At 42.8% G+C, this 15,814-nt stretch overlaps 2 protein-coding genes across 2 annotated transcripts in view; both read left to right on the top strand.

Annotated features, from left to right (window-relative positions):
- Window positions 1-2,509: 2,509 nt before the first annotated feature.
- btg3 (B-cell translocation gene 3) lies at window positions 2,510-5,418 on the top strand. Its single transcript, XM_084449966.1, has 5 exons — window positions 2,510-2,589; window positions 3,336-3,542; window positions 3,739-3,876; window positions 4,443-4,644; window positions 4,746-5,418. The coding sequence occupies exons 2-5, from the start codon at window positions 3,370-3,372 to the stop codon at window positions 4,944-4,946; spliced, it is 714 nt and encodes a 237-aa protein (XP_084306092.1). The 5' UTR covers window positions 2,510-2,589; window positions 3,336-3,369; the 3' UTR covers window positions 4,947-5,418.
- Window positions 5,419-5,676: 258 nt separating this feature from the next.
- Window positions 5,677-15,814, top strand: part of cxadr (CXADR Ig-like cell adhesion molecule) — a 35,070-nt gene continuing 24,932 nt past the window's right edge. Inside the window, exon 1 of the mRNA XM_084449628.1 lies at window positions 5,677-5,830. Coding sequence (XP_084305754.1) covers window positions 5,779-5,830 — 52 coding nt within the window. The 5' untranslated portion in view covers window positions 5,677-5,778. The remainder of the gene's footprint in view (window positions 5,831-15,814) is intronic.

Raw genomic sequence — 15,814 nt, 5'->3', positions numbered from 1 at the left:
GGGTCTCATCCCCACCTCTGCAGGGCTGTGTGGACACAGACTGACCAAGGCCCTCTGCCTCCTGAAAGGCTCTCACATGGTGTGTGTGGTGTGGTGACTCCTAGAGGGAAGGGGAGTGGACATGTCTTCCCTTGATTTGGGGCCCTTTGGTTTTTCTGCAGTATCTGAAGAAAGGGCTTGAGAAAGGCAATAAAGACTTAGAGGTCCATTGACTTCCAGATGAAGAACTGTGTTGAGACCCAGTGTTGGTGGACCTGTTGACTATGCAGACAAGAGTATTAATGAATGCCTCTGCAAATATTTGATCATATCTGCTGAACAACTGCAGATTGTACTTAAGCTACAGTTGCTGTGTTTTTTTGTTTTGATCAGTATTTTAGTTTTCATTTTATTGGTTACCCTCGTAGTCACACAGTCAGTTTATTTAATTTGATACCCACTTGTGTTTTTATTTCTAATTTTCATGCATTTTGTTGGACTGGTTCTATTGTTGCTGTGGTAACTGTTCCTAAATGAGTGAAATATTTATTTTTTAAATCAGTGCAGTGCAGCTTCCTCTTGAACACTGTTATATTACTCAATCTTTTTGCCGTTTTTAACTTTTTCATTTCAATGGGTTTTGTGGATTGCTTTGTTAGCAGCATGCTGCATAGATGCTTTTCTTTGCTTGTCTTAAGTCCTTGATTTTAATTGGATAGGCATTTAATGGCAATTTGTGGTTTAACTATAGCACAAGACAGACCTGTACTTGAATAAGGCAAATGACACAAAATGGGTGCTGAAAAAGTAAAGATAGGATTGAACTCCTGCTTTTGGCCTGTCCCAAAACCAAAGCCTTTATTTGCTTCAAGGCAAGGTAAACTCCAGTATTTATTAGACTAGTGGCCTATGAGTATAGGCCTCAATAGACATATCCATATACCGTAATCTACTTGTTTTGTAGTGAAAATGCAATAGAAAGAGACCTGAAACCAAATTGACTTGAAATGTGGCTCAATGATAAATTTCTGATTCTACTAAATAACCATTAATGATAAACCCCAACAACTGTTAGACTTGAAAATTGATCTGGGTGTGTGATTGATTCATCTCAGTAATTAGGCTATGTTTTATGTAATTGTTTTCTTTATTTTATTTTAAAATGTTACTTTATTCCATGTTCTGTTAAAGTAAGGCTGTGGCCTTGCCTCCTTCGTAACCACTGATCTGCAAGCAGTATGGTGGGAAGCCCAAGCAGCAAAGAGTTTCAGCTGTCCATTCTCTTCAGGTCAGTGATTTTGAGAAAATGGGATGAGGATATGGTAATATTATGTTGTAAAGTATTAAAGTATAGATTACAGTTGGTGATCGTACACGTGTTTTAGCATGTCCTTGGTTAGTGTGTGAAACCTTAATTGTTTTTTGTTATACAATGTCACCCTCTGGTGATGGAGACAGTAGGTGAGGTTGGACTACAGGGCTGGAATATCAAGCCTGCTGTGCTTCTGTATACATTCTCAAGAACCTCATCCATTAGCCCAACATGTTGAGGCAAGAGGTAATTGTAATCAGATTGATGTGTATTAGAATTTGTCATTGCCAATCTCCTTCTCTTTATAAGAGATCAAATATATATTCAGCCCTTTTGGGGTTTGTTGGAAAGGCTTTAGCTCTGTTTTAAACTCCTGGTTTTGTTTGGATTGGTACAGTAAATGTGTCCTGTGTGCATGAGTGCTGTGTCCTTCAGATTTCTGGTTAAAGTTGATCACATTGATTGTCATTTCCTCATGACATCTGGACTGATGCGTCTCTGCTTTGTAGAATGTGTGAGCTGTTTGTCATTAGTTGTCTTTGGTGAATCCCAATTACAGTATGTATCAGGGATGTGTGCTTACATGTACACATTCAACCCTGTTTGACATGACTGATGATTTACTGCTGTGGTCTGATCCATAAGGCTGCACCTGTACTGTGATCTTTCGTTTGTTTAAATGTGTGTTTGTTTGTGGAGCTTATAGCCTATGTAAATTGCCTAAGTAGTGGTTTGTATTTTTTCTAAAATATTTCAATAAAATAAACTATTTTTCTTACTTCTGTGGCTCAGAAATAAAATAAATTCTCTTCATACAGATGCCCGATTCCACAGTAGAAGTATTGGGACAAGTCTACCAAGTGTAGCAAATAAGTATTATGTTATTGATCTATCAGTTCCCCCTGTCTATGAACCATGGATGCTATGAATGGTTCGTGTCTCAGGAGGGTATCATTAGTAGAGGTCGAGTGCCCTCTTGTGGTGAGCATCTCACACTACAGTATTTTAATTCAAAATATGTACATGTACACACTGGGGAAAGCTAGCCACGTTGTTCTGTTTACTTTTAATTGGAAAATGTACACCTACTCTTGAGGTATGTTGACGGTTGTTTTTATTGTTTTGAATGAAGGCCATCATCCAAAGAGATTATAATAGAAGCACTTATCCGTCCGGTGGCCATTTTGGTCATTTTTGGTCCTGTTTGCGGGGTACGTGCGTCATTTGTAGAAATCGCGCCTGCCCCGGCCAAGCCAAGCACGTTGTGATCACAGCTGCTGTGATGAACATTGAAAACGGTAGCTAGAATTACTTTTTGATATATAATTGTATAGATTAGTGTTGTTGATTCACATTCTGGCTTCATCTAGCTAAAGTTAGTCAAAATCGCTGTTTTTTACGTTAGCAAGAGACACGCTCATTCGGGTAGCTAGGGAGTTAGCAAGCCAGTAACTTTAATGTTAACGTAGTTAAACGTTAACTGGCCAAGTTGTCTCGTTCCGAACCTAAGTGGCTTAACGTTGGCTAACTTTACGTGAATCTGGCGGTTGTCATATATCGTTAGGGTCAACTAGCACATTTATAAACGTGTTGGTGCTATTGAACCAGCACTAACGTACTGGAGCTTGTAACTATGGCACTAACAACTAGTTAGCTAACAGTTAATAAGTTAACTAGTGTGCCATGTTCTATTAATACATCCATGGCCATGTCATATGAAAGTCCTGTCAGGGCTAGCGTTACTTACGTGCCACATATATTATCAAACGTTAGCTACTATCTATCTAACAAGGTGCGACTTCAGCATCTGTGCTGTTTTCGCTTGTAACTCCTTGGCTACTGCCTGGCTGCCATCTTGTCATGGAACTAGTGCGTCACAGCGCGCCTTTCTCAAAGAGGTCCCGCCAGACGGGAAGGCCGTTTGATTTGGTAAACAATCCAATCCAAAGTCAGCAGTGCAGCCGTGCAGGTCATTCTCCCAGACTAGATTCGTTACTAAAGACTTAAGATTCTGAGTTTTGGTTCTCTTTTCTTGTACCCACAGACCCCGGACCATCGCTAGAGAAAATCAGTAAAATATGAAGAAAGAAATAGCAGCAGTGGTGTTTTTCCTGAAGCGACTTATCAAGCAGGCAGGGACGTTGGAGACGGACAAATTTGAGCCGCTTTTTGAGCGGTTCACTGTGGCTCTGCAAGAAAAGTTCAGGGGTCATTGGTACCCTCACAACCCCAGCAAAGGCCAAGCATTCAGGTACTGGTCAGAAGCTTTGCATTCTCATTCATCTATTACAATTTTTCTAACATTGGGTTACGTTTCAGCTGAATTTCCCCCTTTCTCATGTAACTGTAGTCCATCTCGAGTTATTAATCTCAAGCCAGGCATCATATAGCTTTTTAGAGGTTTAATCCACTACTAAATTGAGTTTGATATTGCAATCCTCTCCCAGGTGTATCCGGATGAATAGGTTCCAGCGGGAGGATCCAGAGCTGCTGAGGGCCTGCCAGGAGTGTGGGGTTCAGTACAGAGACCTGGGCCTGCCCCAAGAGCTCACCCTTTGGGTGGACCCAGGGGAGGTGTGCTGCAGGTCAGTATTAGTTGGTCTAGTTCCAAACCACGTCTCAAATAAAAGCTGCGACACAGAACTTCATTATGATTCTAGCCTCAAGTTCTATTTTTGGTGCTCACGAACCAAAAAGGGTCCCTGGAAATCATGGATATTAACATCATGCCACACGCACACCAGGTGCATGTGGTTTATGTTTTCCTAAAAACTATGATAAACATGCATTTTCAAGGCAGGAAGCGCAGGGTGTGATCTTACCAGTGTCATTATGCTGTCATGTGAAATATATTGCATTCTCAAACCGAGTATTGAAACAAAAGCTCTATTTGAGCCAGAACTATTTCGCTGAACGCACTACACCATACCTTTCACACTGTAAACTTCCGCCACAGTAAAGCTAGACGATTGATTACATCCTCCTAGCCATGCCTAACACGTCAACACATGGGGATGGCTATTCATTTCACAAGACAACATTCTACTGAGACCGGTAAGGGGCTTCCTGCCTTGAAAATGCATGTTTATCAACGTTTAACATGTTACAATTATAGTGCATCACAGTTTTGTTGGCTTCTTACCTCACTTAGGTATGGAGAGAAAAACCCAGCTTTCACAGTTGCCAGTTTCTCTGGTGATGATGATGACAAAGAGGACGTCACCAAGAAAGTGACCAGCGCTGTGGAGAGAGTGACATCTGACTACCACTCCGGCTCCTCTTCTGATGAGGAAAGTAGCTTCAGGGAAATCCGCCCAACCCCTACCCTGTTTCAGAGTCGCCCCACGCACCAGGTATAACCAACACCTTTGCATGAAAGATGGATGATTTTGTGATTTGGGAAACTGTTGCTATGTGGGGGGACAGAATGTTTACTCTTGTTAAATGTTCACAGATGAACCCAGCGGCGCCCATGTGGCATCCGGCACCCAAGAAGAAGATGGGACCAGGTAATGGATTCCACTCTCCACACCCTCAATATGGCTTTAGACCTTCAGGCAGGCTCACCCAGCCCTTCAGACAAAATGGTGGGTCCCAGCATGGCCACAGAGGGGGTCGCTTTTGGGGCAGCATTCCAAACCTGGCACACTGTTAGGAACCAATGTAGCAATTATGTTCACAGGACACAGGAGAGAGCGAAAAATAAATCCACTAAGATGACAAACCACTTTTTTATAGTATTTTTGTAGTGAAATGATTACCCCTGGAATTTGTACTCTTTATTTTTATGACATCTTGCACTTTAGATCAATTGTAATAGTGTGAGTAAAATGTGTAGTTGTAATGAATCAGGAGTAATGACTTTGCTTTGTATCTTACTGTCATGAATATTTGTGCTGTATTTATATATGATGATGGGATAATTGTATGTTACTGTATACCAGTTATATTCCAGTGATACTTTTTTTATTTATTCACATTGTAGTAGTATGACCTGTGCAAAGCTCTTTAAATTATAAAAAAAAAATCATTAAAACACTTTTTTATAATCATCTCAAAGCTCTGTGATTTTAGTTTGATTAAACTGACTTAATGTAAACAAATGCCATCCACATCAGGTTACATCAATAACCATTAAAGCCTTGTTCTCGCAACCCATTGAAGACTATTTTGCACTGTCTAGTTTTTCAGTACAATTTGGCAGGCATCATTGATATTAATTTAGGCCTCAGTCCTGTGTGTAGTAGACCGTAAAAGTGGTATTACTGTCGTGAGCGGTAGGGGGCACGAAAGCAACTTGGAAAACATTCCATGGGTACCCTCCGGAAAGCACGTGATCAGACTCAGGCTCCCCCTGTGCACCTGCTGAGGGAAGGAAGGAACGGGAGAGTTCGGATGCTTCGCTAGACTGGTCTGTCTGACAAGCAGCAAAGAAGTTCGGTTTTCGCCAAGTTTCGCCTGAGAAGTCTTGGAATAAATAGAAAGGAATGGATTTGACGATATCCCACCTCTGCTGTTTATTAATTAGCGTTATCGCAGGTAAGTTTTCAAGAAAACATCAAGCTACTCAGTGAATTTTCTTTAAAGCGGGGAGCTAAAATGGAGTGGTGAACCGCTCGCACTCACTTGCTAGCGTCGCGAGCAACATGTGAAAAAGTTTTCCACAAACAACATAAGGGGGGTTATCGCAAACATTAAGTAATGACCAGTGCTGGATGAACATTGACAAATATTGTAAATAAGAATTGCTTTTAAAACTAAAGTTACCTGTGCGTTCACTCGAAATGATATGATAGCCGACGTTTAACGTCATGTAGCCTATTATCGACGTTAGGATATAGAAGCATAACATTAATTAACTTATAGGCTATAGCCTAACGTATGTAAACTTTGCTTTTGCTACCACAAATAAGAAATGATAGAACTATAGCCTACCGTTTGCTTGGACTAAAGTAGATTCAGGTTTGGTTGTTTAAACGTTAATTAATAGGCTACAACTGGCCGATCGGCTTTAAACCCCGTGGGCAAGGGGGTTGTGTGGTTTCGGTCTGCCATCTGCCAGCACATGAAGCCAACATCGGTCCCCTCCCGCGCGTAGTACCAAGATCTGTGCTGGAGGTGCTTTCTAAAGCCACAAATGTCTTTGCTGATAATGTTTCACACACCATGATTTCTAGTAGGCCTACTAGTAGCATAAGATGTGAACAATGAAATGTGTTCTGTACACATTTTATAAGTCATAATGTTTTATTTGAAAAGTCACAGATAAGTTATTCCACCAGACTCTTTGTGTAACTATGACCACTGTCTGGTGCGCTCGTGGGAACCCATGAAATCGGTGTTGAGTCAATAGGGTAAGAGAGTGGAATGGGCAATACAATAGAACAATTAAACTGTCATCTGGGCTGCCATTTACTGTATAAGATTAATTGCTGCTAGGGACATGCTTTAGATGAATTGAACATTGTGTGTGTGTGTGTGTGTCCTCGAATTCTAACTGAAACCAAACCATCTCTCCTCCCTCGCTCCCAACAGAGAAGTGAAACTACTGTATATGGTTTGGTAGATAGTGTTGCTCTTAGCCTGCATTGTCAAAAGGTTCCCTGTGTGAAGGAGAAGCTGAGCCAATGACAGGGCAATGACATTCCAGTCCACTGGTTACTGATAAACCCATGCAAGAGTGAATTGCTTTGTTTACACAGGCAGATATATTCTGCCTGTTGTGAAGCAGGGACAGTGAGGGCAATGTTTAAATGTCTGGTATAGGTATTGTTTACCCTCCAACAATGCATATTTCTTTCACTAGACATTGCTGTACAGATACCAGAACAGGTTCATTACCATCATAATGGCATCATAGGCGGCTCATCATTTGGGCACTGTCCCACTTCAGCAGACAGGCTGGCATTCACCTAGTTCAACAATGACGCATACCTAGTGTATCTTCCTTTAATAGGGATCCCCAATTGGAACTAGAGCATTTTGACTACACCATTTTGAGTTTCTCATCAAAGGAAAATTACTTGAGGCATTTCATGACAGATAGGTAGATACAGTAGATACTTTATATCATCCCTGAAGGGATGTTGTTACAAGGACCCTATGAATTAAATGTATGTGACCATTTCCTCTGTTCCCCCGAGATCATCAGGTAGAATTGTAACCTGTTAGATTTTTGCAAACAGAAACAAATGGAAAGAGAATTCCGTTGTCCCTGAGAGCTCAACACCAGATGTGGCCTGATTCTCCTTTACCCCATGCCCTCTGTCAAGTTTGTGTCCAAGACTGTGCGTTTGTCTGTCTCTGTATGCTTCGGTATTCATAGTTTCTGATGGCCCTGTCCACTCTTAACGGGATTAAGCAGATGCCTCTAGACATCCGCCAGCTAGTCAGCACTTTGCCTGTGTTTGTTTGAGTTGTGAGGCCTGGCTGGTTATTTTCTCTGAAATCTGAGATCATCTCCTGCCTTTAGAGCTGGCTTCTACCTGTTCCATCTCCACCCGCCCTCCCCCCCGCCACGACCCGGGGTCAAATGAAAAGTGAATTGGGGGACCTTGGGTAAGGTAAACGCAGCAAACTCACAGAGCAGGCCCTGGATGACGTTACCTGATAAGCCTGCCGGGAGTTGGTTGCTAGGTTACCTTTTGAAAACAGACACGCAGATCCTGGGAGCATGATTGGGTGTGCTTGTCTTTTTCAAATGAGACCGCCCTCCCCCTACTGTTGCCCACAGGTCTCAATTAAGTCCTTGATCAAACCAGAAACTGAATTATTTATCTCCTTTACCCCCTTGCCCCTTGTTTTGCTTTTTTGATTTATCTGTGCAAAGTTGAGTTTCCTCTTTTGTACTTCTTCCTTTTCCCATTAGGGTATGATAGTTCCTCCATATCTCATGTAAAGGGTTTCAGCAAGTTACCTGCTTCTATATTTTTTTTCCGGTCTAACGCTGGACTCACACTTATGGGTTTCAGGCTGTTTCGGAGGCCTGTAGAAGAAATTTAAAATCCAGCGCGAGCCAAGTATATCCATGTAATGGCGGCGGACGGGGCACTGAGAATGCAGCTTCTAAAAAATCAATTTTCTGCCACGAAACAGATTGTTTTCATCAATCTGTTTTCATGAATCGCTAGTTGTGCTTACATAGAGTGAGGGCTTGTTGTGGTTTTCAAATGCCTCTGTAATATGATCTTTAGAAACGAAATATAGCTTCCCCGCCATTACATGGATATACTTGGCTCGCACTGGATTTTAAATTTCTTCTACAGGCCTCCGAATTACACCAAAGTTATCTCGGTGAGTCAAACGTCTTATAATATGCTGTAAATAAGGTCTAGGTTGTCAAAAACGAACATTCTCCTTTAACCATTCGAAAATAGCTAATTCTAACTCTGGTCACGTTAGCCGAATGGCTGTCAGCTGTGTCCAAACCTAGCTTTTTCAGAAACAATGATGATGCACCTTGAGCAGTTTTTGTAGTTTATTAACTTTCTAAATTGTTTTGGGTCAGTGACATTAGGCTACCAATATACTAGTGGTGTAGTTTTGTATTTGTCGTATTGGATATATTGTCTTCCATAGTTTTCACAAAAAGTCGTTTTTGGACAATGTGATTGGTTGTTGCGAGCATCAGGCCCGCCCACTGTCAAGCGTTGAAGCAAAGCCTAGCAAAGCATACATGTGAGTCCAGGGTAAGGTTGTCTGTCAGAAATTCGTAGACTATTCAGTTGCACAGGTAGCATTAAACTGTCAACGAACAGTTCTTACGTTCATGAATTGAAATTCTGACGATCAAAACCCCCCACAAAAACGAGATGGGCGGTGACATCAAATGTTCAGTCTGAGCTATTATCATGGGCCCCATTATACAGGCAAGCTTTTGCTGGAGGTCATGATTTTGTATTCAGATCTCGTGACATGGTTCTCTCAGCCCTCAACTTGCCTCCTGTGTTCTGCAACGTGCTCTAGCAGCAGCATCACCTCCAAGCCAACATCCTCCCTTATCCTCCTACAGCTCCGTCCTTGGAAATTAAGCAAGAACATGTAGAATTGGATTACACTCCAGGGACACTGCTCTTGTCCTCCACAATCCGATGATCAGGATGATGCCCCATGAATATATTCCGAGGCCGGGCCTTAAATATTTTAACATGCTGGAGTCGTAAGTGACTCCTGTTCCCTCATTCGAGAGTGTGAAACACTGATCCTGGCCCTTAACCCCATGCGCTCGCCAGCCCCGCCTTTTTTATTTCTTCCGTTTATTTTCAATTTAGAGAGCGAGTGGACCATTAATGCGTGCCGATTGCATTCCATTAGAGCCAATGATAATGATTAATAGGAGTTCTTGTTTTCTAGGCTTATCTATGGCAGAGAGGCAACTCTGTATTCAGAGTTCATTCTTTATTCTCAGGTAGTGGGAGCAATAACTCTGCTGGGCTTACTGCCAGAGCCCTAGGCTATATGGAGAAGAGATATTGGTAACCCTTAATTTGAACCCTCTGGTCGTAAACCCTACTCTATATTCAGAATATGTAAATAATGACTTTGATGAACTTTTGGTACATTAGTATTATTTTTCAACTCCATGACATTGGTCTGCTGGTTTATCAGCCATTCAAGTAGCCATGCATTCCTTGTGGATAGCCTGCTAATAATACTGTATGATGGCTGTTTGTGTCATTGCGCTAACATCGTCTCCTAGATTTTCCATAGGGCTGGCCCGAGTAATTCCACTATTCATTTGGTACGTTAGTATTCGGAGCTCAATTCAGTGAGCTGATACTCCAAACTGATACCAACGTCGTCATAAAGTTGTACTGAGTGACTCACGAAAACGCAACTGAACAGAAGCGGATTTCATGCTTGTGTTTTCTCCCTCAAAACACTCTCTGCAGGTGCAGACTCTCGCCCCAACAACGTGCTTGTGTCGCATTTACAAAGGAAAAATAATGTTCATACACAATGTGTGTGGTAAAGAAAATGTCGTTAGTATAGCGGTGTTCAGATTGGGTTGGTTGACCAATGTTTGGACAGGAAAGGGAGACTTTCCCTTCACTCTCCATGTAACCCATCAATAAAAACAAGGTCACGGATCAGCGGTGCTGATTCTCCCCACTTGAGCCCATCCGTCATCAAAAGGGTGTCGGTCTGTTAAGGCGATAAACACCCCGGCACATCCATCACCCCCAGCCACTCTATGATGCTGGGATACGCAGAGCCCCGCAACGCCCTCCAGCCTTAATGAGGAATAATGGGCCCCATGACGGATCAACTGGGAGCCGTGACCGAAATTCTTTTCTTTTTTTTCTCACATTCATATCGGTGATGTTCATCACACAGAGACCCTCTCTCCTGTAGATGAACTACTAAGACCCTAAGAGTTACAGCTGTCATGGCAGGCATGATGGATTTTCTTTGGCAGATTTGGGCCATCTTTTGTCATCCACTGACTAGATGTTATCTCTTAAAGGTAACCCATGTAGCTTAATTCGTTTTGTTAACATGTAACATATAAACATTTTGAATGCATTTCCTACCTGATAATTCATTCGGGAAGTGTTCTTTTTTTAATGTTTAGAATGCAACACTGTTTACATCCCGAGATAGCGAAGATGCAGAGTAGCAAGGTAGGTTGCATCCCACTGCACAAAACACTGCCTCCAATTGTCTGACATAGAAGCCTCTGGTTGGTCTAGAAACACCGGGTGGGCTCTACTTGTAGCTTCAAGACTAGGATTCACACGTATGTGTGAAACATCACCACAATGCTCGCGCGTCCTCATGCACTTGTTCGTGTGTCCTTGTGCACATGCTAGAAGACGTGATACACAATTGTCGGGGACCACTTTCTGAAACTCCATTGAATCCCTTTAATAAGGAGAGTTATTCTGCAGAATTGGAGCGTTATTCTGCAGAGTTGGAGCATACATTTGCAGTGGCATACAGTGGCAGGTTTCTGTAGTCAGTGTACAATAGGCAGGTCTCAAAATCCCCCAAGACTGACTTCTTGTGAGTCATAGTGAAGGGTTTGTGGTTCATCAGTCTGGAGGATAGGAGGGTTTGAACAGCAATAAAAAATGGGCTGTGTTTTTCATATGCAAAGGCTTAGTGATTAGTGAGGCAGGTCAGCACCTCCCATCATTCTACCCGCCACTCACGTCTAAACCACCACACCCTCTCAGCAAGCAGAGAGACTTCAATGTCCTGACAGCCAGTCGAAAAACCAAGACCACAATATCCTCATTAAAGGCTCTGCCTGCCTCTCATCCTCTTAGATGCTGTCATATTTTGTCTAATTAACGTACAATTTTTATTTTCTGGTTCACATGTGAACTCTGCTCACGGTGGTTTTATATCAGCTCTACCTACTCCACTGATCTATGTGAGGCGGGCAACACAGTGTGACGGTACCCAGTGAGACGGGCTTGTCCCCAGGGGGGCTGCGTCTGCAGGTGTTGGTGTGTTGGTGGGCAGTCGGCTGCTTCCCTACTGTACCTGTCTTCAAGGTCTGAGCTCTCCACATAATGGCTGCTCTGTTAGACCGTTTGTTTTGCTATGGTGAGAGTCGAGCTCACATAAGTAAGATGAGAGGCAGAGGCAGTCTGAAAAATTTGCCACGCACAATAATATTTCCTCAGAGATGAGCATTATCAAATGTAATGTGCATGTCCTATTGTTATAGTTTTCTGGCATTGTCTTGTACAGAGCCCTGGCTATTAGAATATGATAATACAATGTCTCTATCAGCAGTAAGCCCCCCACCCCCTCGCTAAGAACATTAGAGTTAATTGTGAGTCTAATCTTGAAAAATATTATGGCTCAGAAGATAAGTGGCATGAGTGGAGGGTGGGGCTGGGTTTAGGGGGGAGTGGAAGCAGCTGTTGAAGGAGCCATTTTTAGCGCCCTTATCTCATTGAGAAACATTACGCATTGTCGACTAGCAGTACGCAGAAGGGAAAGGCAAATATGCACAGACTGTAAAAAGCCTCTCATCGTGCCCTGGGGCAATGGCATTAAAGTCATCTCGTCTAATGTTAAATCAAGGCAAATGAAAATTAGCCTAGGCCTACGTGGATGGTGTGCATATGGAAATGACTCGTGTTTGCATAGAAAAGTGATTCTTTCCCTAGATGGCTATTAACATGCACTATTGTGTTTTTTCTCCATTATCCAGACCTCCCTACACTGCAATATTGTGTTGATTGCGTATGTGAATATTCATTTTTAAAATCTAGCTCTTAATGGGTCTTCACTGCATTTAAATGATTTTCATTGGCTGACTGCGGCCAGGGGGCGGTTTCACCAGCTGGATGTAGGTAACAGAATTTTACCAAGTTGAAAGTTGGCGGTGGATGGTTCATATCAAGGCTAGCTAAATGGCAGAGTCTAAAAAACGTGAGAGGAATAGGCTATATGCACAACTCCAGTACTTCCTGAAATTAGACATGCTTCTCAATTTCCTGTCCTACACTATTGGATGAAGTGATTAATCAGGTGTGCGTGCCTGACTGCAGCACAATGATCAGGCACACCTGAATAATCATTTCATCCAATAGTGTAAGACAGGAAATAGAGAAGCATGTCTAATTTCAGGAAGTACTGGAGTTGTGAATACAGTATAGCGCATTATACTGATATAGAATGTCTGCAGCAGTGTTTTGTAACGATCCATTTGCGTAAAACATAAGCAGTGGACAGCTGTGAAGCTGGGGACAAGGCAGGGACATGCTGAAGCTGGGGAGATTGCTCATCAGAATACTAAAACACCTTAGCCTCCCTGAAGCGAAATCTTCCTATGAGCTCTTTTATCTCCATATGTATCGAGAGTGCAATCTCTCAACACCCTCTCACCCTGAAAGCTGGCTGGTCTGTAGATTAGACACGCTTTACCGCAGTTGTAGCCTATTATTTTTTGTCACCATGGAAACTAGTCGGGTATTTCTATCTTACACCTACGCAGGGGTAGGTATAAGACTCAAACCCCGACGTAGCACCAGATGGTGCAGCAGGTATAAATCCTACGTCGGGTATAAAACGCTTTTTACAGCCAGCCTACTCCTACGTCCAGTGCTGCGCCCAGCTGGTACAACTGGCCCCAGGTATTCTAGAACAGAGTCACAATCTGCCCCTTGCCCCCCCTGTCCTTGACTTTCAAGAGCCAGACCCTCTCCTTCCTTCGGTCCTGCAGTTTGAAGACCATCTGTGTAAGGGATGATGACCAGGCCGTCTGCTGGTGTCAGGTGAAGGCTGAGAGCCTGAACCACCAGCAAGTTCAGCAGGCCACACTCATTTAATTACTGTAGCGCTCATCACTGCCAAGTGAGAAAATCAGCAGCTCGTCCAACTTTCTGCTTTATGGTGGGTCAAAAGACACAGGTGTATTACTGCCCGATCTTAATCGTGAGCGCTCCTGCTTTAATAGCCAGAGGCACACAGAGGGGCAGCTAGGCTGCTGCTCTGCCTCACGTGGAGCTTCCTCAGGAACCAACTGTTAAGTGCCTTAATGGAGCCAATGTTTAATTCATGAGCACACACAGGGCTCCTGGCTCTCACCGAGTGTCTGGGTAATTGGCGAGCGAAGTGTCCCCCGTCACACTAACACAAATGGCAGCCACCTTGGGTGAGGTGTGGAGGAACATCAGCTCCCCGTCTAAAATGTAATCCCACTGAGACTCCACAGCTGGAGACAACAGGAGGATGTAGGCCTATTAGCCGCAGTGCCGATGCTGCAGTAGACAACCCCGAAAGGTAGCACAACAATTTGAAGGAATTGTTTTTTTATGGAGGACCACATCCCTTCCATTGTCATTGACATTTAACATGTAGTAAGCCTATATAAAGTGTCCTTGGAATTTCATAGCAAAATGTGTGAATTGGCCTGAGGAATAATTGTGAATTGATTAATGTCAGAGCAGAAGTTAATGTCTGTCCTGTCCAGTTCATGGTACAAGACGAACATGTGATTTACTAAACATTTTATCAGTCTTGGAATTCAGGGGGTTGCTATTGCAACTTGCAGTGCCAGCGATGCATAAAATGCCTACAATGAACCAAGCGTAGGCCCGTTTATCAGATAGCTTATTTTTCTGAGTTGGTTGCTTATTTTTCTGAGTTGGTTGCAGTGTATCTTTCTGAAAGGACTAGAAGCAGATTGTTTGAAAGGGTTTGTACATTTTTTAGATTTCTAGGACATCTTGTGTTAAATAGCCAAGGTCAATGATAGCAATAGTTATTTATGTAAATATTGCACAAATATTTCTTTGAACTTTTCTTTTCTCTTTGTTTCATGCTAAAATTAAAAACTGATGTGTGCCATGTTTACTGTGAGTTTCACTCCTCAGGGTCATGTAGGCTGCTATCCTTCATTCTGCTTTCCACTGTCCATCAGACACTTTCTCTGGGATTATCTGCTTGCCAGACTGACCCAGGGAGCTGTATAAGTAGGCTGTGTTCTGGGGACTTAGCCCTTTTCAATGTCACTAGACCAGTGGAGCTGGCCAGCCGGTCTGGGAGTTCACTCACAAAAGCAGTCTACCTGTAAGGTTTCCCCTTTTGGGGTAGGGAGATAGAGATTGAGCATCATTTGCAAGGTTAATATTAATTTGCCTCAATGCATCATTTGTTTTTGAGTTAAAATTAAGAGACCTAGATCAGTTCAACAACACGTGAATCATTCTGTGAATTCCAACATCCAAATGCCTTTTAAAATTTGGAGTACTGTTTGGTCAGGGAGTGTAAACACTAAGTACCTGAGAGCCCCTGACCATCCCTGCTGGGGATGTTTCTGAGCATGTGGTGATGAGTGCTACCTTGGTTGAGTTGTTCCGCAACAACGCCAATCCCAGCTTGTTCCCTTGGGTGTTTTGACCACATTTGGCTAGCAATTCAGGTCATGGTGGTATTTTTAGTGAGTAATATTTCATTGTGCAACTGAAAGGTCAAGCTTGTTTTCTTGGAAATGCGGCGTTGTCAACTCCATCCTTTGGTATGCATTCACGGTTTGAACAGATGTAAGGCATTATTCTTGGGAATTTGACCCAGAATGTCTGAAGACTTTTATATTCAACCGTGAACCTAGAGAAAATAGCTCCCTTAGTTGTCAGTTCACTTCATCTTTTAAGGCCCCAGCTCAATAGGACCCCCAAAATAAGTTTTCTCTACAGACATGCGTGGATGCTTTGCCTTCCCACCCTTTCTCTGTCCATGAGTGTCCAGTTTGCTTTGCTCTGATAAATCACACACACAAACTCAGAGGCAACTCAAAACTTAATTTCATGCTCTGAAGTCATTTGAAATGGGTACTGTCCCTTGGTGTTTAGGCCTATTATGCTTTTTGTTCTGATCAGGGGAGATGGTAACCCTTTAAAGGGGTAGTTCCGAATTTTGGACATAGAGCCTCATTTACAACTTACCCATAATGTTGTTGATTGATGGAGAGCATTTTCAGCTGATTCCATGCTGTCTCTCGTTCCGGCGTTAGCGGCTTCCTAATGCTAGCTCAATGCAGTAGAAACGGCTAGCATTCTA

The sequence above is a fragment of the Borostomias antarcticus genome (genome assembly GCF_949987555.1).
Source record: "Borostomias antarcticus genome assembly, chromosome: 15".
NCBI lineage: Eukaryota > Metazoa > Chordata > Actinopteri > Stomiiformes > Stomiidae > Borostomias > Borostomias antarcticus.
This window is presented reverse-complemented; position numbering and strand designations above follow the sequence as displayed.

Excerpts from the sequence above, each read along its gene's own strand:
- btg3 (XM_084449966.1), top strand. The coding sequence starts at position 3,370 with ATGAAGAAAGAAATAGCAGCAGTGGTGTTTTTCCTGAAGCGACTTATC. Across the intron at positions 3,543-3,738 it reads AGCAAAGGCCAAGCATTCAG|GTGTATCCGGATGAATAGGT; the intron begins GTACTGGTCAGA and ends ATCCTCTCCCAG. Across the intron at positions 3,877-4,442 it reads CCAGGGGAGGTGTGCTGCAG|GTATGGAGAGAAAAACCCAG; the intron begins GTCAGTATTAGT and ends TACCTCACTTAG.